Source organism: Mastomys coucha, unplaced genomic scaffold, assembly GCF_008632895.1.
Source record: "Mastomys coucha isolate ucsf_1 unplaced genomic scaffold, UCSF_Mcou_1 pScaffold14, whole genome shotgun sequence".
NCBI lineage: Eukaryota > Metazoa > Chordata > Mammalia > Rodentia > Muridae > Mastomys > Mastomys coucha.
The window spans coordinates 97641784-97663031 of NW_022196896.1; the positions used below are offsets into that span (position 1 = coordinate 97641784).

Below are 21248 nucleotides of genomic sequence, written 5' to 3' on the forward strand. Positions count from 1 at the left end.
TGGCCTAGAACTCAGAAATCCACCTGCCTCTGCCTCCCAAGTGCTGGGATTAAAGGTGTGCGCTACCACTGCTCAGCTAAGAAGTATACTCTTAAAACCACTGTGGGTCAAATTGTTCAAAAAATAATAATAATAATCTTTTTAAGCAATTACCAAGTGAAATGGCATTTGAAAGCATATATTTAAAATTCGATATTTTCAGATCTTGATATGACTGTTATTAACAAAATTTAAGATAGATTCAGTTCTTTTCCTTGGGAAAAAAAGCAAAATAAGAGAAGGGAATCAATTTTTTAATATAGTAGATTCCATTTAGGATAATAATGAAATTTTGTCGAAAACTCTGTTTACAGAATGGAAATTTATCTTCTCTGTATTCTATTCAAAGTTCATCTGTACAAAGTACTTATAAAAGCCTAAGACACAAGATTCTCACTGATGCTCTGTGAAACAGAACAAAATTCTGTGTGGTGATAAAGTAGTACTTGACACTGCCTGCAATTTTCTGAATGCTCTTGGAAAAAAATATATTGACTTTCAGATTTAATTATGGTCTTAAGGTTTCTTTGAAAACAAAATCTTCTTTAGCAGAACAAATATGTAACTTACATATTTATGTGACCTCAAAAATTTTGTACTCAACTTCCACACTGGGACTAATTCAGCTTGTTGAAGACTAACAAATGTTGAGTCTTAATTTCACTTAATGCTACAAGCATAATTCTCAGCTTTGCATCCTAAGGGGCATACGATCCACATACCACACAGGTTAGTTGCCCCATTAATTAACTCAAGTCAGTTGCATAGCCCTCTGGAATAGCTCCTTCCATAGATGAAGAGCCTCACAAATACAAATACATTAAAAACATTTCTTTTGAATGCTATTTAAAGAGTTTCCATATGAATCAGTAAAAACAGATGTTTGCCCTTATGTTATTGGTGACAATCTGTATAAGGTTGTTAAATATTGCTCTTTTAGAACAATCCTAGTATAATCTCTCAGGTAGAGACATTTCACACACATCTTATTTACTGAGTTTGAGACTGGAAAACTTTTGAGGATTAAATCTCCTTATTAAGAGAATACAAATGACATTTACTGTCTGTCCAGTCATCATACCCTGGGTTCACAAGGATGACAGAAGACAGGAAAGGGAGGGAAAGATGGTTGCAATGGTTAACAAAAGTAAATAAGAATTACAGAAGCTTCGTTTCCTTTCTGAGCCTTCCAGCACAGGTCTGAAGTTCTATTATTTTTAATTTAATTTTTTAAAATGACTGCATGTGAAAAGTACGGGTGTCAGCAGAGGATAGAGGTGTGGGGTCCCCTGGTTCAAAGGTTAGGTTCGGCAATTGTGGTGTCTAATGGGAAGGTTGGGAATTAAATTGTATGAAGACAAGGAACTCTTGACCTCTGAGCTCTCAGCTCTCCAGGGCCCTAAAATGATGACAGGGTCCACCTTCAAGAGACTGCCCTAAATGGCAAAAAAGGATTTAGAGCATTTCTGTGCAGGAATGTGACAAAAAAAAAAAAAAAGGAAAAAAAAAAACCTCATCTGTTTTCTAGGTCAATTAAATAAATCCCAGCTCTGCACTACACTCTCCACTACCACATATGATTTAAAGATGGCAAAGTTAAGAGGCTAACTATCATTTACACAATTTAAATTGAAGTGTTTTTTATAACCCTTTGGATGCTGGTTAGTTGGTGTGATCCCCTCCACCCACCCCAGACCTTGTATAATTCTAGTAGCAATACCCACTGTGAGATCTTCACTTGTAGGATGACACATTATACACTTTCAAAATCAGTTGAAAATAAGGTCAGAACGAGCGATTTCCGATAATAGCGACCTTGGAGAAGTTAAACATTCATGATTTTTTTTTTTTTGACCCCAATGGTTCTTTCTCTACTTAATTTGCTGAGAGCTGCGTTTTCCTGGTTGCTTATTGACAAGCCGAATTCCTGTTATCTTTTGTTAGTTTGAACAGATCTACCAACTCAGTAGGAAGAACAAACAGGGCAAGGCTCAGATGCAGTCTCTCAGCCATCTTTGGTTTCTAGTCGGAGCCTCCCAGGCTAGGCATGAGCCCTTGAGCCAAGCTGCCACTGAGATAAACACGGAGCGAGCGCTATCTGGGGTCAAGCACTCATCTGCTCGCCCTGAAATCTCTTCTGTGTTCAATGGGCTTTTGACATTGCCCTTTTTAGAAACAGGGAACAAAGTCAACAGGTAAAACTCCAGCTAGCTGACTCTTTCCTATCCAGCAGATCTACCCTCAATGCTTGCAGCAAGACTATGTGAATAGGCTTGTTTTAAAAGAAAAAGAAATGGTCTTAAGAGAAAGTAAATTTCAAAAATTGCCCTGCTAAAACTGACTGTGAACACGAAAATAAACTTCTCTTTTTGGCTTATTATATCATTGAAAAATCCGGTCCTCCTAAGTATGTATTTTCTGAATGTATGGTATATTTGTAATCAGACTTTAAATTGTATTAAGGTGACCAGGTGTAATGTGAACACCTATAAGGGATGCCAGCCTTTTGGAAAGAAGAGATAGAAGGCATGATCAGAAGTTCCAGGTCATCACTGGCTACATAGTGAGGCCACCCAGGGCTAGATGAGACTCTCAAAAAGCAAAACAAAGCAACTGTATTAAATTTTTAAAATGTTAAGTGACTCACTCTTAAACCTAAGTCCAGCAAGAAATCCAGGCTGCTGTGAGCCACACACCTGTGCGAGTAGTCACCTATGCCATCCTAAGACTGTCTAAGGGCTGAGCAGAGAGGGAATGTCCCCAGCACATAAAAACAACAAGCGTATTCCGGATATGGGAGGCACGCACCTCTAATCCCCACGTGCCTTTAATCCCAGCACTTGGGAGGCAGAGGCAGGCAGATCTCTGTGAGTCTGAGACCAGCCTGGTCCACACAGTGAGTCCAGGACAGTAAGAGCTACACAGTGAAACCCTGCCACTGTAAAACGAACAAAACACCATTGCATGAGTGGTGGATGGTCTCTGACTGTTAGTGAAGGACGGGGAGCAATTTTAAAGGTGGTTAGCGAGTCTCCCTTTGTACAGATGGGAAACTAACCACTGCCTTTTTCACAGTCCAGTCAGAGCAAGGACTCAAGGCTTGCTCCCGTGCTCACACTGCCTTTGGCTCTCTTCGTTCACTCTGGGACGCTCTTATGCAGATTAATTTAATCTTCGTATTTAATCTTAACATTTTGGAGTTAATTTATTATCATTATAATTTTTATTGCTTACAGATTATCTCCTCCCACCCCAAAATCTTTTTGTTTCTGAATATAGGTCATGTTTCATGTCAAAAATTTGGGCCAGCAAGATGGCTCAGGGTAAGTAAGGTGCTTGCCCCATATAAGCCTGTAGACCTGAGTGTGATCCCCAGATCTTACATAAAGAAATGTGTGTGAAGAAAGGACTTCGAAGTCCACTCTGAGCTTCACATGGGTGCCGCAGCCCAGTGCCCTCTCCACACACATACAGAAATCTAGGAGACTGCTGAAATGGCAGTCATAACTCAACGGGTGTCATTACAACCATACAGTGAATTCTAAATGTTTTCCCCAAAATGAATTACCACCTACAGCTAGGCATGATGTTTTTTACAGAAGAACAAACAATAAAACAAAACAAAACAAAAACCTAGCAATAAATATCAACAACAACAAAACTACAATAAATATTTTGGGGTATTTGAACTCTGTGGGTGGAGTTGACTAAGGTTCTTGGCTTCAGATTTTATTCCACATTTCATCTCACTAAACAAATGATATCTGTCACAAAGAACAGCTTAAGAAGGCTGGGAACAAAATTGTACCTCATATTGTACTTCTTGCCCTCTGTCTATGTGAAAGAACATAAAGAAACAGTTTAAGAAACAGAATGTAGCCAGGCGGTGGTGGCACACGCCTTTAATCCCAGCACTTGGGAGGCAGAGGCAGGTGGATTTCTCAGTTCGAGGCCAGCCTGGTCTACAGAGTGAGTTCCAGGACAGCCAGGGCTACAAAGGGAAATCCAGTCTTGAAAAACCAAAAAAAGAAAAAAAGAAAAGAAACAGAATGTAAAACTCTCTTTTACTTCCAGTCTGAGTTACTTTATGGTTTCTACTTGAACAAGTACACATACACATGCACACATGCAAGCATGCAAGCACATACACTCATACACACACTCGACTGAGATAAAATGAGCTGGAGTGTTTTCACCTAACAGAATGACTGACAATGCAAAATGCAAAATTGTAGCACGCACTTTTTCATAGCCTTTGGTGATTTTTACCTGCTGTAGGGTGAAGAAAAACAATTTAAGTCAAAAATGTAATTAACTATTGGACCGTACTATGAAAAGGGATGGGACAGAGCAAGGCCCCACTGGGTTTCCAAAGAGTAGCAGAGATGGGTGGGCATCGACGGGTCTGCTTCTCTCTCAGAGCTGCTTACCTGGGTAGGTCTGCAGAGGCTGGCAGTGCCATTCCCCAATGCCACGGCCATAGCAGTAACACTGGTATCGGACACCATGCACAAACTTCTCCCAGGAGTCACCAATCTGATAAAATGTCCGGGTCTCTGAATCTTGGCACTGGTCTAGAACATATATGAAGAAATGATTAGAATAGCCTCAAACGCATCACTGTAGTGCGACCGAGTGTATGCTTAAAATATGACTATAAAAATTCCAATTCTTACAAATATAGTTAAAGTAATAGTTATGTGTATGGGTTTGTGTGTGTGTGCGTGATGCTGTGTGTGTGTGTGATATGTGCACATGTGTGTGAAACCATTTCCCCAGTCCTAAAGTAATATTTTTCTCAAATCCTTTACCTTCTGGGAAAATTAGTCGTAAAAACTAAAATGTACCTATTGGGAAGGATATTTAGCATTCTAACGGGGAAGCATTGCTAAATTTAAAAAAGTGTAAAGATTAAAATTTCAGTAGATAGCCAACATCTGAAAATTAACTTTAGAAAACTAGATACCAATTAAAAATTTTAAAACTAGATGTTAAAGTAACTGACTTGCCATCTATAAAGCAAGAGAGAACTTCGCAATGATTTCCCTTTGAATACTTCTTCAGAATTCAGGAGGTAGCTTTACATTAATGAGCTAAATTTGAAGCATGAACGGCTTTCTAAGCAAGCCTCCCAGGATCTCTCGGCTTTACAATCTCAGGCCAAACAAACTGCTGGGATCAATTTGCTGTCTCAGTAAGCAGTCTGTCTCCTCAGTAAAGGAATATGAATTGATTATCTTAAACTTTGGATTTGGGGAACAGGCTCTTTTTAATGTTGAACGCTCAGTGTTAGCCCAGCCCTATCTATTTATTGCTCAGAGAGCCAAAAGCTGAAGTGTTTTGGCGGGAGAGAAGGTATCTACTGGCTTAGTCCTATACCCCCCATGTTTCCACAGTCAGTAATAGAAACTTCCTTTGTCATGACTCAGAACCAAAAAAAAAACCAACCCCACTCAACCTCAGTAAAGACACCCTTGTCACCAAACTGAGTGACAATAAAAGCCATGAGTGGCAGATCTGACTGTACACTGGCCCATGAGGAGAACACACTTTGCATAGCTCTCTGCAGACCGAAGAGGTCTGGAGAGAACACAGTATGGCAACACCAAATAGCTTTCCTTATCTGCAAGGGGCCAACCAACCTCCTAGGTGAAAACCAACCAAGCAGTGGCAGCCACTCACCAATGGGGTCACACTTCCATCTGCCCCGGCCCTGACCGAAGCAGGTACAGTTCAGCATATGTCCCTCCTCGTGACGCTTGTGGAACGTGTCGTTCACATTGTAAGTAATGTCATCAACGATGCACTGATCTGTCCAGGGAACAGTTGGGTGGGTGATGAGCTTTGACTAATGAAATCAAAGAAACTGTATTTTTCAAAGAATTAGGTTCTACTGCTGGGTTTAACACCTGCTAAAATACATTTTCTGCTGACACAGAATAAGCTTTTTTTTTCAAAGCTTAATATTAATTTTTACTCCCCTCTTATTCTGACTAATAGACTTATAATTGTCAGGGATTACAGTCCATTAAACTAAAAGCCAGGGTAAAATATAGTTTCCTGTGAAGAAACTAATTTTTCAACATGGCCTTAGTTCCTCTAACATTCTCATTTAGTTGATGATTTTATTTAAATTTTTGGTTGTTACCATAAGATGAATGGAGAAATTTATATAGCATACAGTATATAATGTGGTAGTCTCGTTTCTAGAATGGAGAGCGGTGTGTCCTAGTTGAGTCTTACCAACTTGGCATAATCTACACAGATCTGTGATGGGAGAATCTCAATTGAGAAAATGGTCTGCATAAGACTGGCATGCAGGCAAGTCTCGGAGGGACTGTTTTGATGAATGGTTGATTGGAGGAGGCCCATTCCATGGGGCAGGCAGTGCTACCCCTGAGCTAATATAACGAAGCAGGATGAACAAGTTACAGAGAGCAAGCCAGTAAGCTGGGCTCCTCCATCTGTGTCCTCTGCTGCTTCAGTTCCTACCTCCAGATGTCTGCCTTGAGTTCCTGCCCTGACTTTCCCCAGTGATGGACTGTGGCCTGAAAGGTGTAAGCTGAAATAAAGCTTTCCTCCCCAAGTTGCCTTTTTTGCTCACTGTATTCCATATCAATAGACGCCTAAGGCAGAAGTTAACGATAGTTGGATCTGGGAAATAAAATGACATCTGTGGTGTTCAGAAAGTTTTAGAGTGTAAGTCAATGCTGTCCCTCACTCAAGGAGAAATCCAGAAAAAAAAATTACATTCTATCTTTGGGACCCCATTTTCTCATCTGTCAAGTGAAGAGTTGTTTTGCATCTTATTCAAGTTTTCTTTCTGCTCTGGAATGTTCTAAGTAACAAAGACGACTCCCAAATATTTTTATCCATTGGTCACCATAAAAGGAGTCAATGCAGGACGCGCTGTCTGTGGACTGGCTATGGGAACTATTTACCAACCGAGTTCCACCTAAATATTATTTTTCCAATCAAAGAAGCAGAAAACTGAAATTGCTTTAATAAACCAACGACTCTTCATATCATATGTCTGAGTCCAAAGGGGGAAAAGGTTATCTGAACAAAAGCAATTAGTCTAAGTAGGTCTTCATCTCCTTAAATTTGGCAATAGAAAACGTTTCTCCCCGCTTAGAGAAATGATGCTATCTTCTCTAGACATAAACATGGGCAGAACCTCAAGCTAAAAGGACCAAATGCTGATCTCTCTTTGGGAAAGCCATCCTTCTGGCTCAATCTAAATGCCTTCATCCTGGGAATATTTCCAGAGTCCTAGAACTATTCAACTCTGCTCGCCAGCTTTTCTCAATGGGCTGCTGGAAACAAGAAACTTCTCTAGCACAGTGAGTGAGTGGATAGCCAGGGATTGCATGCTTCCTTCTCTGTTTTTGGCAACTGCGTGTTTTCACACAAACTCTCTTCGTCAACACGCCAGCATACCTCGGAGCTGGGAGTAAGGGATGCAGGCCCATTCTCCACGACCGTTCCCAACACACGTGCACCTCATCATGTGGCCCAGGTCATGCTGCTTATCCCACTGGTCCCCAATGCGGTACATGACCCCTTCATTGGTTGTGCAGATCTCCTCATGGGCTGGTTGGAAATGGAGAAGAAATACTTGGTCATGGGATACAAATGGATAGACATGTGAAGATAGCAGTCTTAATTGATAATCCTGAGAATTCTCTCTCATTTGGGAAGAAGACCTGCATGTACAAAGCTGGAGGAAGGTGGAGTTTTGAACTCTCCAGGAAAGAACCAGTCCAGAGGAGATTGGAGAGAAATAGCAAGAGGGCTGGAGAATATTAGACTAGGAAAATCTCATATACTCAGTCAATTGATTCTTACTGTCTAGGACTGGATTTAACTATAGCCTTGTGACTTCACTGGAATTCAAAGGAAAACTGTGAGCATAAAATCCCAGATAAAAAGTGACTGTCCCTCTTCAATCCAATCATTTCTGTTGAAGTGAGAAAAATGAAAGTATAAATAGTTTCCTTGCATCTGAGCACGTGACTCTCTGTGACCCCCAGGCTCCTAGTTCTACAACTGGAAAAAAATGTCTTCTATCGTACTCTCAAAACTTATAGACAATAAGCAATCTCTGATTCCTCTTTCTGTATCCAGGTAAACTGAGGACAGTCCTGTATTTGCCAGAAAATAAGTTTTTGGTCACTTTAGTATTTAATAACTATGGTGCCAGATAAGCTGGCCATATGTCAATAACTATTGGTCTTTGACAACCAGACCTATTAAAGATACATTTTTGTGAATTCATGTTTGAAGACTTCTAAAAAGAACCCGGCACTTGAACTGTGTTTTAGTTTTTGACATTTAATCATGTCAATGAGATTTTAAAAGAATTATCAATAATCACTGCCATTGACGGTTTTCTCAATTTGCAAATGTAAGATATAATACATAGGTGTGCATTGTACATCCCAGATTGTCTCAAGGAGAAGAGAAGGAATTCAAGTCCACAGGCTGCTAGCAGGTCCACACGCAGAACTCACAGGGCTCCCTCTTACCAGCCATTGGACAGAATCCAAACTTCTGATCGGCATCGTAGTTCTGGGTGGTGCCGCACCATTTCATGTTATCTCTCCGACCCTCAGAAGTACAGTCGGTGTAATTCTGGTTGTTGTACAGGAAGGGGAAGTGGCACAGAGCACCGTTGGAATTTCCGCCTCGAGTCTGAACCAAAACTGCCCAAGACAACACACAAACAAGATTACAGCTGAGCTTTGGTGTGTGCGACAAGGAGAGACTACCACAGGCTTAGACAGAGCCAGGTTCCGGCTGCTAGTTCCCAGAGGGCCTATCCACAAATAAAAGATATCTGATAATACAGCTCTAAGCTTCTTAGTGGATTTTCATCTTCACTTTCAAAATAGATTTAAATCTCATGTTTTTCTCATTTTCCCAGCCAAGGGGGGAAAAAAGAGATTAAATGATAGCTTTGTGTAAAATATGGCTCTACCCAGATGATAAGTACCGGCACCCTTGACATTTATCCTGTGTGTTCATCGGCTCTGTGGGATCATCCGCTGGTTTCAATACTTGAGTGTCTTTAATCACATCATAATCCCCATGTGTCAAAATAATCAAACCATAGGGCTTTTCCCTCAGTGACACTCCCCTGGTGGCGATAAGGGACATGGAAACTGCCTCGGCTGTGGGATTAGATGTGCCTCTTGGGTCCAAATAGATCAAAGCGGTAGTTCCTACGTAGCCTCGGAATGAATGATTAACTGCTGGCACACAGAAAGGGGTGCACAGCAAGGATAGATGACTGCCCTGCTCTGGTTCCTTCCAGGACACTCACCCGCATGGTCTGTGCAGAAAGAATACTTCTGGTCTTGTTCGTAATTTGAAGTTGTGCTACACCACAGATGTCCGTCTTGCCGCCCTTCGGTGGTGCAGGAATAGAAGGTCCTACCGTTGTAGGTGAACGGGAGGACACAGGGCTCCCCGTTTGAATTGCCACCATAAGTCTGGGTCACAGCTGCAAGCAAAACCAAGAGTCTCGATCAGTACAGCCGCCGTTGCCCACCCTCACCCCTGACCCCAGTGGCGGCCAATTTCTAACTTAAGTGGAGACTGTGCTACCAAAGGGACAAGGGGAAAAGTCAAGTCAGCTGGCTAAGGGTGAGCCAGCGTTCCCCTGGGAGTGTCTCTGGGAGACACTTCTGCTACCGCGACTCAGTTTCCTCATTTGTAAAGCTTTATGAATACAAGTTATTATGATTCAAAGATAGCACCGAGAGAAATATGGTTACAGTCACATCAGAAGAAACCGTATATAAGGCTACTCTAGAAAAATAATTTTAAAAGAGAGCCTTTTTTGACCATCAAGAGGCCATGTGCTGCTGAAAGACATCTATAATTCCAAATTGAACTCAGAGTACAGATTATTGGCTATTTGAGAAAACAAACAAACAAACAAAAAACCAAAAACGAACAAGAAAAAAAATGGTGTTCTTGCAGCATCCCTTTCAGCAAATCCAGGTAATACAAAGCAGTTTGACCTGCATGATGGGAAGAAAATATACAAATTCTAAGACTAGAAGAAAATGTCAACCACTGTGATTTTTATCCCAGGATTATAAACTTTTCTGGTTTTACATTTTTTTACAAACAACTAAGATATCACAGTCGCTAACTCTAGGTTCTCCGGCGTTACTGCACAGAGAGGGTGCCTACCTGTCTCCTGGCAGCTGACTCCATTGCCCAGGCAAGTGCACAGCATTTGCTTGTTCCCTTGAGACTTCAGCCACTGCATTCCCACAGAGTAGACCACACCACTGTCTGTGACACAGTGGCCGTAAGGAGCGGGCTGAGGATGAGTCGGCGGTTGGTAAATGGCTGTTCGGACATCTGTGAAGGAGCCAGATCCTAAGAGCATGAGAATGAAAGAAAGTTATAAAGCTGGAGGCGAGAAGTCCGCGAGTTCAGAGTCTTGGCTTGACCTGGAACTTCTGCATTCAGCCCAAGAAGTGATTGATAAGACTCATCTGAGCCACCTGAACAGCATTTCTAAGTGACAAACATTATCTACTGCCACACAGCACAACAGCTTGTCTTCAGCAAACCTTCAGTCATGCAAGGAAGCACCCCATCTGTGCGCTCACACCCCTCTACCGCTCTCCTCCTGCCTGGCAGCTAACCTTCCCTCTCCTGTCCTAAGCCTCAACCCATTGAGCTGCTCATCATTCCTGGGTGCCCTGCTCCTGCCCTCCCCCTACGGATGGATCCCCCTTTCACCTGAAATGCTCTGCCTCGTCTTTCCTCCCTCATATGCACAGCGTGTGGCCTTTCCTCTTCCAGAGAGACCCCAACAATCCAAAGGAGAGATCCTGCCCTCTCTAAAACGTGGCTCTCAGGAGGGTGCCCTGGAGAGCTACAGATTTCCTAAGTTAGCCCACTTCCTGGGTGTTGGTGCTCAGCAGAATTACTTAGGGTATGTGTTTGCTTTCCTAAAACCAATCAATCCTCGCGAGTTTCCTCTGACAGTTAACACAACAGAATGTGCTAGCTTCTCTTTTAGAAATCTGTCATTTGAAGGGCAGAGTCCATGCCAGCAGCAGAGCTGGCAATGGAAGAGCTTCTAGAGTGAATCTAGCCTCTCCGCCAGCTCTGGTGAGCACTAATATACAAAGGTAGCTCTCACAGAGGATGCCAAAGGTGTCATACAGAAGGACTCCAAGGCCCTCGTCGTTGTTTCGTTTAACGGTGTTTCTCAAACCTTTTAATAGTGAAATACCTCAGTATATTAGTGATGCCATAGAAAGAGTTAGCACGTATTGTTTAATCCCAGTTAACTCACAGTTAATCCTTAATCTAGTTCGGCAGACTGGCATTCGTAACTCTTCTGTCTCTGTCTTATTGCCGATAGCTGTTTTTATTGATGATAATAGATAATGTAGGGATCATCAAATGTAATCTTGTTTGCTTTCACACAAGGATTAATTAGGTCAAGATAAACTCATCAAAAGGGAAAAAATCGAATTACTATTAGCTAAATGACTGATTGCTTAAGAGGCTAAATAACAAAGCTGGAATCTCACTTAGTAAAAGCTAGATGAAAACAGAGCGCAATAACGGGAAGGGGCCACCCACAAAGGCTTCATTTCCTTCTTCAGATTTGTGTGTGTATGAGAGGCAGCATCTTATATTGAGCAGGTCTGACTAGAACTCACTACTAAGTAGCCAAGGATGACTTTGAACTTCTAAGTGCATACCACACATTCATTTCACTATTATTACTTGTACAAGTGAGTGAGGGTGCATGCACATTATGTATGTGCGCGTGCATGTCAAGAGCTTGTGCATGGGGAAGGCAGGGATTAAGCCCAGAGTCATGTACCTTGTTTTCTAAGACACCATCTCTCACAAACCTAGAACTCGACTCCCCCCAAATCCCCCAAGAAGATTGGGCTGGCCAGCCATACCATCAATCACTGACCTGGAACCACTCCCACACCTCCAAAGCAGTGTAAGCTGGCTGGTCCATGATCCCCAGGGATCCTCCCACCTCCACCTTCTTGGTGCTGGGATAACACCATCACACCTGGATATTTACTTTGGTTCTGGGCACTGAACTCTGTCCCTCATGCTCATAAGGCAAACACTGTACTGACGGAACCGTTATTAGAGTACCACTATGTTTTCCAATCCTCCGTTTTATCTTGGGGTGCTAAATGCATTTCTCAACTTCATTCCGTTCAATTTTGTTCAAAATATAGAATGAAAATTTTGTTTTGTTTTGTTTTTTTCAAGACAGGGTTTCTCTGTGTAGCCCTGGCTATCCTGGAGCTCAACTTTGTAGACCAGGGTGGCCTCTGCCTCCCAAGTGTTGGGATTAAAGGTGTGCACCACCACTGCCGGGCTAGAATGAATATTTTTAAACAAAGTTACATAAACGATCCCAGCGTCTTAGCTGAAACTCTGTAAATCACTCTGGCAAGGTACGTCGAGCTATCCCCCAGTCCCAGCTCCTCACCGGCTGAAGCACTCTGTAGAGCGTGTCGCTCACACTTCCACTCCCCTCTGCCGTTGCCTGTGCAGACACACTGAAGCAGGTTTCCTCGGTTGTCCTTCTTGCTCCACGTGTCTCCAATTCTATAGGACGTCCGGGTGTCCTGATCATTGCATCTGTCTGTTTCGGGAGAGAAGCATGGAAAATAGAAGTTATCTAGTAACCGACAAGCAGCTATTCACACTAAGACATGTTCCAGCTGAATGCTTCTGAGTGGCTCTTGTTGGTGTCAGTACATTCTATTCAGTGCTGGTGACGCAGATATTAAAATTCAGATACATGGTTTGTTACATACAGCCCTACCTCTCCATTTGCCAAAAAGAAAAAGAATATTGTTTAGTGTCTTCTATTGATTAAGACTTTCTACATTACTTCTTTGACTCAATTCATTCTCCAGCAATCTACTTTTTACTCCTTCCCAGTGCTTCCAGGCCGCCTCCTGTAATTACAACCCTCCTTCAATGGCCAACTCTCCTCACAGAAACATCAGGGAGACAGGTCTCTTCCAACTTCCCCAGGGAAACTATAAAATGATAAAGTGAGTTGCCACTCAGTCACCACTTGTTATGTAAAAGGATTCTTGAGGAAAAAAACACAATTTCTTTGGCTAGAAGGTTCTCTTTTCTTGCCCCACTCAAAAACACGGGTCACCCACACTGTAACCCCAGCACTTGGGAGGTGGGGCAGTAGTGTTAAGAGCTCAAGGTCTCTCTTAGCAACATAGTAAGTTCTAGGCCAGTCTGGGCTTAGGAGAACCCTCCCTGTAAAATAATAATTGTAATAATAACTGTAACAACAACAACAACAACAAAAATGGCCTTATCCTGTGATTAAAAGGTCTCTTCTGGAGTTAAAGATGCTGTCTCTTATTATCCCTGTAAAAAGCTGGCCTCAGGCATCCTTCATCTCCCTTCTATGATTGTCTTGAAGTCTTAATTGCTGCCTCTGCCTTCAAAGTTCCATCTGTAGAATTTCAAACTAACAACAGCCTTGGAATCTGCTGAAGCATGAATTTTAAAAGTGAATGCAAAATAAAAATTCAAATCTAGATATCTTGAATGTGTTTTGTTTATCCAACTTAAAATAGTAATTAAAATTGCCACCCAAGTTCAAATTCTTCGCTAAACAAAAATAAGTCATGGAAAAAAAAAAACGATCAAATGTTTCCCTCAAACTTATAGGCTCCTTAGATCTTTCGATTTAAAACTGTGATGATCTTCAGCCTTCCAAGTCCTTTGTGGCAGGTACCTTAGCTGGAGACAAATTAGCCATCTAATTCTGGGCCACTGAGCTGGCTTAGTGAATTAAAGGCACTTGCCACCAAACCCGACAACCTGAGGTCACTGCACCCTGCATGGTCCAAACTGTCCTTTGCCCTCCACAGGCACACTGTGGCGTGTGTGCCTCCCACCTCCACACACAAGATAAACAAATGTAGAAAGAAATCCAATTCAGACTCTTACCTATCATTTAAAATTCTCCTGACAGCATGCTAAGTTCGAATAGCACACATTCTGTGAAATTTTCTAAGTACTCACTTCATATGTGGTGGTAGAGGGAGGGAAGTACAAACTGGGCAACAGCTCGGCCTTCAGAGAACACTTAGTAGGTCAGAAATGAGGAAGGCTTGTGTGTTAATCACTTACAAGGCTCAGCATTAGGAGTTTCAACAAAGATACTGAAAACAGGTTCGGGCTTGACAACAATGTCAGCTCCCTTTGACCTCTGTTCTTGTATGTATATGTTTGCCTGAAGCAAGAGTTGATTTTATTTTTTCTAACTCTGCATTTGCAACAATATTTAAGTCACAAAGTTATACCCTTACTACTCATACTGTAGCGTATGAGCAAGGATGGATTAAAATTTAACAGTCTCGCCCATTGGTGGTGACTCACGCCTTTAATCCCAGTGCTCGGGAGGCAGAGGCAGGCGGATTTCTGAGTTTGAGTTCAGCCTGGTCTACAGAGTGAGTTCCAGGACAGCCAGGGCTACACAGAGAAACCCTGTCTCGAAAATACAAAAAAAAAAAATTTTAATTAAAAAAAGAAAACTTAACAGTGTCTCTGCCCAATAAATGAACAAACACACTTTCCTATTAGAAGGATAGTAAACAGGCGCATCTCATTTCCACTAGGTTCTTGTTTAGTCAGTAAACCTTATTTAAACTTCAAACTTAGAAGGAAATATGAACGTGTAGAACCTTTTATTTCCATGTCAATGGCTCCCTCCAGGCCAAAGGATTCATTTAGATGTTACTTTAGGGATTTAATTGTCCTTCGTACCAGAGAAATATCTCTGTGATAGGCTCCAGATCTAAGAAGACCCATTCAGCATTTGAATAACCACTGAGGCTCTTTTTATTTTGACTAGCTGACTGCCTAAGGCAGGCAGTGCGGAACTGAGAACTGCTTCTTCTGGTTATTTAGTGTCCTCTGGACATCTCATGACGCTGTCAAGTCACCAAAGCATTACCCCAGCATTACAACTCTCTCTAGGAATTCGAGAAGCAACGGCCTGCTGCGTTCTCAACAGAAAAGAGCTAAAACATACTTCTGGAGGTACAGGTGATGCGTCCATTGCCTTCGCCTAGACAAGTACAGTCCACCATCATCCAGCCTTGGTAGGGCTTTTCCCAGGTCTCCCCCACGACGTAGGAAGTCCCAGCAGCATGATCAAAACACTTTTCAGCTGGAGAAAAAAAAATCGGAAAGCAAAAAGAAAGAAGGGAGGGAAAGCTATTTAAAAGTATAGTGTCTCCCTGTAATTTAAAGTGTAGCATGTAAGCAAAACCCCAACCACATTCTTAAAGTGGCACTCTACTCAGAAGAGAAGGCACACCCCGAAACTCAGCCCAGACCCAGAAGCCAAAGCCCCAGCCCCAGAAGCCAAAGCCCTAGCCCCGCCGGCAAGGAAACTGTTTTCCTAATGAGTACCCGGATGGCATTTTCTACCAGTCCCAAGCTTCCCACTAGCATTTCAAGTGGAAAGAAATGTATGTCTGACCCTGTGGGAGATGACCCCATGCAAAATGACCCAGTCTTTTTTAATTCATTAATGCAGCCCTGGGAATTGAACCCTGGACCTGAAGCTTGCTTCAGCAAGCGCTCTCTACCACTGATCTGTGTGTATCCCTAAATTAAACCAATATAAACTATGAAGGACTTACGAAGAATGAGAGGAGAGCTCTTTAAATTTGAGACTAATGTAAAAAGAAAAAAAAAAGAAAAACAAAACCAATTTGAAAAAAAAGCACAGGTCTGATTTGGATAACTAGAAAATATCAAAATTTTGGGATTTACAGAGTACAACTGAGGCTGAGACAAAATAAATAAATAAATAAAATAAAATAAAATTTAAAAAAAAATCCCACAACCATTAATGTTTGTTTTTAAGGAAATTTCCAAGGTGTGACCAGAGCCACACAGCATTTGGGTTTTAGCCCACTGCGTTCCAACATGAAATGTGTCAATAGTGTGATTTTTTTTCCCCTTCAAATAACATGTCTTCATCAAGGAGACAGCATCATATATAATCAAAAGAAATCGATTAGGCAGTGGTGGCGCACGCCTTTAATCCCAGCACTTGGGAGGCAGAGACAGGCGGATTTCTGAGTTTGAGGCCAGCCTGGTCTACAGAGTGAGTTCCAGGACAGCCAGGGTTACACAGAAAAACCCTGTCTCGGAAAAACCAAAAAAAAAAAAAAAAAAAAAAAAAAAAAAAAAAAAAAAAAAAAGAAATCGCTTCTTCCTAAATAGTTTAACGCTACCTTGTGTTGGCATCAGGGCCTCTAAAACCCATGTCGTCACATAGGAGGGCCTCACAGACCTGTTGCCAAGGCAACAGCCACCATATTCCCAGAATCCACCGGGATCACCTCTCGCCTTACTTGTACCCACCACGTCATCACCCATATATATATATACATATATATATATATATATATATGAGGAAAGCTTCTCTCTCTCTTCCCCCCTCTTCTCTTTCTGCCACCACCCTGTCTCTCTCTCTCCCAGTAAGACCTCTTACACGTGGAACTGTTTGAACCTAATGTGTGCTATGTCCAGATGTGAGCCACTATTCTAACACATCACCTTGTGCTTTTGAAACAAAATTAGGGTTTCTTTAGGTTTCATACTTCAGGATCTGATTTCTTTTAGACTGGGGAATCAATCACGTTTCCCTAGTTTTTCCATTGAGATTCAGCTCTCCTGGCCAGTGATTTTGGGTTGCACACATTAGAGCTCTGCTGGTACCTCCCTTCCCCGCTATCACCCGTACCGTCCGAGCCACTTACCTATAGGTTTGCAGGTCCATTCCCCTTTTCCATTCCCCAGACACAAACACTCTAACATGTAGCCACCAGTCTCATGTGGCCTCCTCCACTTGTCACCAATCTTGTAGGACTGCCCCCCTTCGTGGCAGCGATCTGTTAAAGATCAAAGGCAAACATTAGGGGAAAGTGACTTAGAGACTTAATTCAGAGGGTGCTCATCTTGTGTCCCACCAGAGAAAAGTACTTATATTGGCCAAAATGCAATCCCTAACCCTGAGATCAGCTCTCCTGTCAAAAAAAAAAAAAAAAAAAAAAAAAAAAAAAAGCAGAAGGCTAACAGTTTATCTGCTCACTTTGGGTCAGTTGGAGAAATCCGAATGGCAAGAAATCATAAATCATGGTTCCCCAGAGAGATCACAGATAATCTCTTCCCTTGGCAGAAAAGAGCTGGGAGGAGCTGTCCTCCTCTTAGACAGCAAGGTGAGCTGCATGGGCATAGCATTCCAATTTCCTGGCGTAGGGAGAGCCTGCCTTTTCCTCCAGGGTGGAAAGAGCACGCAGGCAGAAAGCAAGCGTACACATCATGCGTGTGGAAAGCCTGATGCTTTCTTAGACTGTCAAACCCAATGGCTGAATTGTATGCAAGATCTTAGGTACTGTGTCCCATTGACTCTTGGGTTTTGCCGGGAAACTTGGAAAAACCCTAACACTAAGTGTTGGAAATATTGATTTAGTCTATTCTGAAGGGACTGATTGGTTCTTTTGGACAGAGGACTTATATTTAAAAGTTAGGTTTTGGTTTTCTTTTTTTTTTTTTTAAAGTCTTATGAATAGAAAGTGCTGGCAACCCAGTGAGTCACACTAGAAAGACTGCCTTAGCTGTAGACTTCCTGAGAGTCAGCCCAGCACTAAAGCTCCTTGGAGATGCACTGCTCATCATTCTGTGTTGAATTTTGAGAACAGCAAGATCTTCTCCCCAAATCTAATCTATTCATCACATAGAACCAGACGCCATGACATAGAACAAAAATGCTGTCTGGCTCATAGCTGCAGGTGATAATATGATCAGTCAATCTGGCTTATAGATGGCCAGACAGGTAAGTCCCTTGGGCATATCTTATTGAAAAGAACTAAGATATCTTCTACTGTATACACACACACACACACACACAGAGAGAGAGAGAGAGAAAAAGAGAGAGAGAGAGAGACTAAGATTCCATCTCTGCTTAATTAGATCCATCTTCCAGAAGTACAGGAGCTAAGTGGATGACCACCTGGGGTTTGGTCATTGAGGTAAATCCCAAAGTAAAAAATATATTCAGTCAGGGATATCAGGAAAAGGCAGGGATGGGACAGAAAGAGAGAGAGAGAGAGAGAGAGAGAGAGAGAGAGAGAGAAGCGTGTATATGTGACCTTCATCACGTCATTACTTACTTGCAATGGTGCAGCTGATCCTGCCTCGCCCAGCCCCGATGCAAGTACAGTCCCAGATCATGGAATCTTTAGGGCGCTCGTAAGTGTCACCCACTTTGTAAGTGTTCCCAGTGTATTTGTCAAAACAAGTCTCTTCAGCTGTGGAAAGGAAAAAAAGAAAAGTCCACGTGAGTCTCACACACATACATGGCTACTTTGAAACTTAAGTGAGACAAAGTCCAGTGAGTCTCACACACATACATGGCTACTTTGAAACTTAAGTGAGACAATTTTTTTTCTTTTTTTAAGTTAGGCTTTAATAAAACCAGAGCTCTTGACCTTTAGCAAGCTCTCCGGGTGTTCCCTTATTTATAATGTAAAGAGTTCTCAGAAAAAAGCCACACCCTGTGACCAGCTGAGTTGCATAGGAAAAGATTTCAAATTCCAGTCTCAAACCAGGGAAATCAATTCAAGGGTCACAGGGACACAAACAGTTTGAAGGTTGCAGGCCTCCCAGCAGTCAGTCGGTTGGCCTTTGTCAGCCCTACGGAGATATTTGCCTTGTATCCTCCCTCAGCAGTCTCTCTGACGGGACTGCTGTAGTACACAAGAAGCACATCAAGGGCCTTCCAAAGTCTCAGAAGTTGGTGGTGGTTTTTTTTTTTTTCACTGAACTGCAGCTAACAAATCACTTTACAACCCAGTGCCTCAAAGCAGCTTTTGACCCCATAATCAGGAGCCAAAAGATCTGAGATAACTCTCTAATAAATTAAACTCTTAATAAGCGAACTTTCTTTCGTTTTTTTGAAAGGGAGACGTGCAAAACCTTTCGTTTTTCTAATCAAAAGCTCAGAGAGTATAAAAAAAGAAGGCTTTGGAAACTAGTTTGGGTTACATTTGTTTCAGAGGTAAGAGCGTGTGAAAAGCCAGTATAAGAAGGGGGGGCGGGGGGCGGGCTGCCCTCCACTTACGCTCAGGTTTGCTCTCGCAGTTGAAACCTCGGCTTCCTCCATAGCAGGTACAGACTAGGGCGTTGCCTAGGTAGGTCCGTTCCCACTGCTGGTTTATCTGATAGTGCTTCCCATTGTCAAAACAGCCAGCTGTGAAGAATGGACGCGGAAAGTTGTAACAGTTCCACCCCTCCTCCTCTTTTCCCCTACAAAATTACTGATCTTTGCCAACTGCCTTGGTGAGCCTGAACAAACAGAAAAACTCTTAAAAGCAATCGTCCCTATCCCACTAAATACAGATGTGGAACTTAGCGAGTCAAAGATTTAAGCATTGTTTATGTAGGTGGGTGCTTAGAGGGTTTTTTTTTTCCTTCTTATCTTTTAACTTGGGTAAAAGTTATACAATGACGTCATGTCCATCTGGTCAGGGGAACTACCTCAGCAGAATTGAAACATTCTGAGAGGAAAAAAAAAATTGCCTTTTAAATCTTGAGGGGCTTCAGTACTCTTAACAACAAAAATAAGACAAGAGAGAAAACTTTAAGTTGGGTCATAGACTGATGACTATGCCAGTAGCCCCAGCTCTGTAGAAGTGGAGGCAGGAGAATTGCTCCAAGTTGAATGTCAGACTAGCTTAAGCTACAGTGAGATCATCGCAAAAATAAAAAAAAATAAAAAAAAAAGAGAACTTTTAAAATTTCCTCTAGCCCAAGATAAAGGGAGAGTGTGTCTCTGAAAAACTGGAAGAGAATTTTTTTAAATGTCTATCCTTGCTCTTGGTGAAGAATCCTAGGGTACACCCCCCACCCACCCACCCAAAGCACTGAGTCAACTACATCTCTTTCAAGTTGGTAAGAAACTACCTATTTAGATATTCTTACCTCCTCCCCATGTTAAAATATCTAGCCAACTATTTACTAATAAAGAAAATAAGGATCAGGGGGACCACACTAATCTCTGATGTAAAATTTGTAAGTTCGCGTCTCTTTTCTCGTCCACCACAAGTTTGGGTTCCTGGAAGGGCGACCTGATGGTGTAGAATTTGTTAGCGCACTTGAGGGGGAGAACAGACGGTCCCTACCTCCACTGTACCCGCAACCAGCCAGTTCAGACCTATAAGCCTTTTGTGTCCACAGCTGGTTTCCCTCAATCAAGCGCGCACTCCCACCCGTTCGCACAGTCACGCACGCGCGCAAAACTTTTAGCCACAACTCGAGCGGGCGCGGAGGACCAACCCATCCCTGCCGCCGGCCGGTTTGAGCCAGACGGTCGGTACTCACGCTTGCTCTGACTGACAGCCACCGGGGACTGAGGCTGCACGATTTGCTGAGCCTGCCTCTTGCTCTTCCCCGCTTCCGTGCAGCGCACCGACGTCCCCAGGCACAGGACTGCCAGCAGCAGCAGCCGCCGGGGTCCCGGACCCCTGAGCATCTTGAGTGGATGGGAGGAGAGTCGCCCTCCCCAGGAGGCAAGCGGCCGTGGAGAGTGCTTTCCCCACGCAGCCTGCGGGAAAAGTCCTGAGGTGGGGACGCCCGTGAGAAGATGGAAGGAGGACGGGAGAGGACCAGAAGTTGTGGCCGCGGGCCCGGCTCACACCCTGGGCTCTTTTTCTCCCCCTGTGCAGCGCAGCGGGTGCGAGCGGCTGAGCCCCAAGAGCAGAGGCTTATATGGGACAGTCCCTTCCCGCCCCCCACGAGGCCCTGCGCGCGGGGGAGGAGGGTCCGTTCCGACTCCCCCCGCCCCTCCAGCCGCCGCAGCCGCCGCCGACCGCGCGCCGATTGGCCCAGAGTCCGGGTGACGTCACGGGGTACGGTGGGTTCGCCCCGAACAAAAGAGATGCTGATCTCCCGCCAGGTCTGGGACTAGAGAACTTTTTTTCCTCCCTTTGGTTTCCTTTGCGGTCGTCAAACTTTTGGGAGGAGGACTGGGGGTAGGGATGGGAAACGGCTGTAAAGTCGGAGGAAAGGGAGGGAGGGAGGGGCTGGAGCCGAATGAAGCCTGGGGTGGGAAGGTTCACCCCCTCATCTCTTTCCTT

The 21248-nt window shown here is 43.1% G+C and overlaps 1 protein-coding gene across 12 annotated transcripts in view; it reads right to left on the reverse strand.

Annotated features, from left to right (window-relative positions):
• The window catches only part of Fn1 (fibronectin 1), a 68745-nt gene extending 47835 nt beyond the window's left edge, over nucleotides 1-20910 (reverse strand). For 7 of the 12 annotated variants that reach the window (XM_031367868.1, XM_031367865.1, XM_031367864.1 and 4 more), the window contains exons 1-12: nucleotides 20494-20910; nucleotides 19235-19363; nucleotides 18285-18422; nucleotides 16872-17003; nucleotides 15128-15265; nucleotides 12542-12697; nucleotides 10243-10434; nucleotides 9365-9544; nucleotides 8568-8744; nucleotides 7480-7632; nucleotides 5722-5850; nucleotides 4470-4613 (exon numbers count right to left, since the gene is read on the reverse strand). In XM_031367868.1, coding sequence (XP_031223728.1) covers nucleotides 4470-4613; nucleotides 5722-5850; nucleotides 7480-7632; nucleotides 8568-8744; nucleotides 9365-9544; nucleotides 10243-10434; nucleotides 12542-12697; nucleotides 15128-15265; nucleotides 16872-17003; nucleotides 18285-18422; nucleotides 19235-19363; nucleotides 20494-20644 — 1819 coding nt within the window. In that variant the 5' untranslated portion in view covers nucleotides 20645-20910. The remainder of the gene's footprint in view (nucleotides 1-4469; nucleotides 4614-5721; nucleotides 5851-7479; nucleotides 7633-8567; nucleotides 8745-9364; nucleotides 9545-10242; nucleotides 10435-12541; nucleotides 12698-15127; nucleotides 15266-16871; nucleotides 17004-18284; nucleotides 18423-19234; nucleotides 19364-20493) is intronic. The other 5 variants (XM_031367866.1, XM_031367860.1, XM_031367858.1 and 2 more) reach the window with 2 other exon arrangements.
• Nucleotides 20911-21248: the final 338 nt, after the last annotated feature.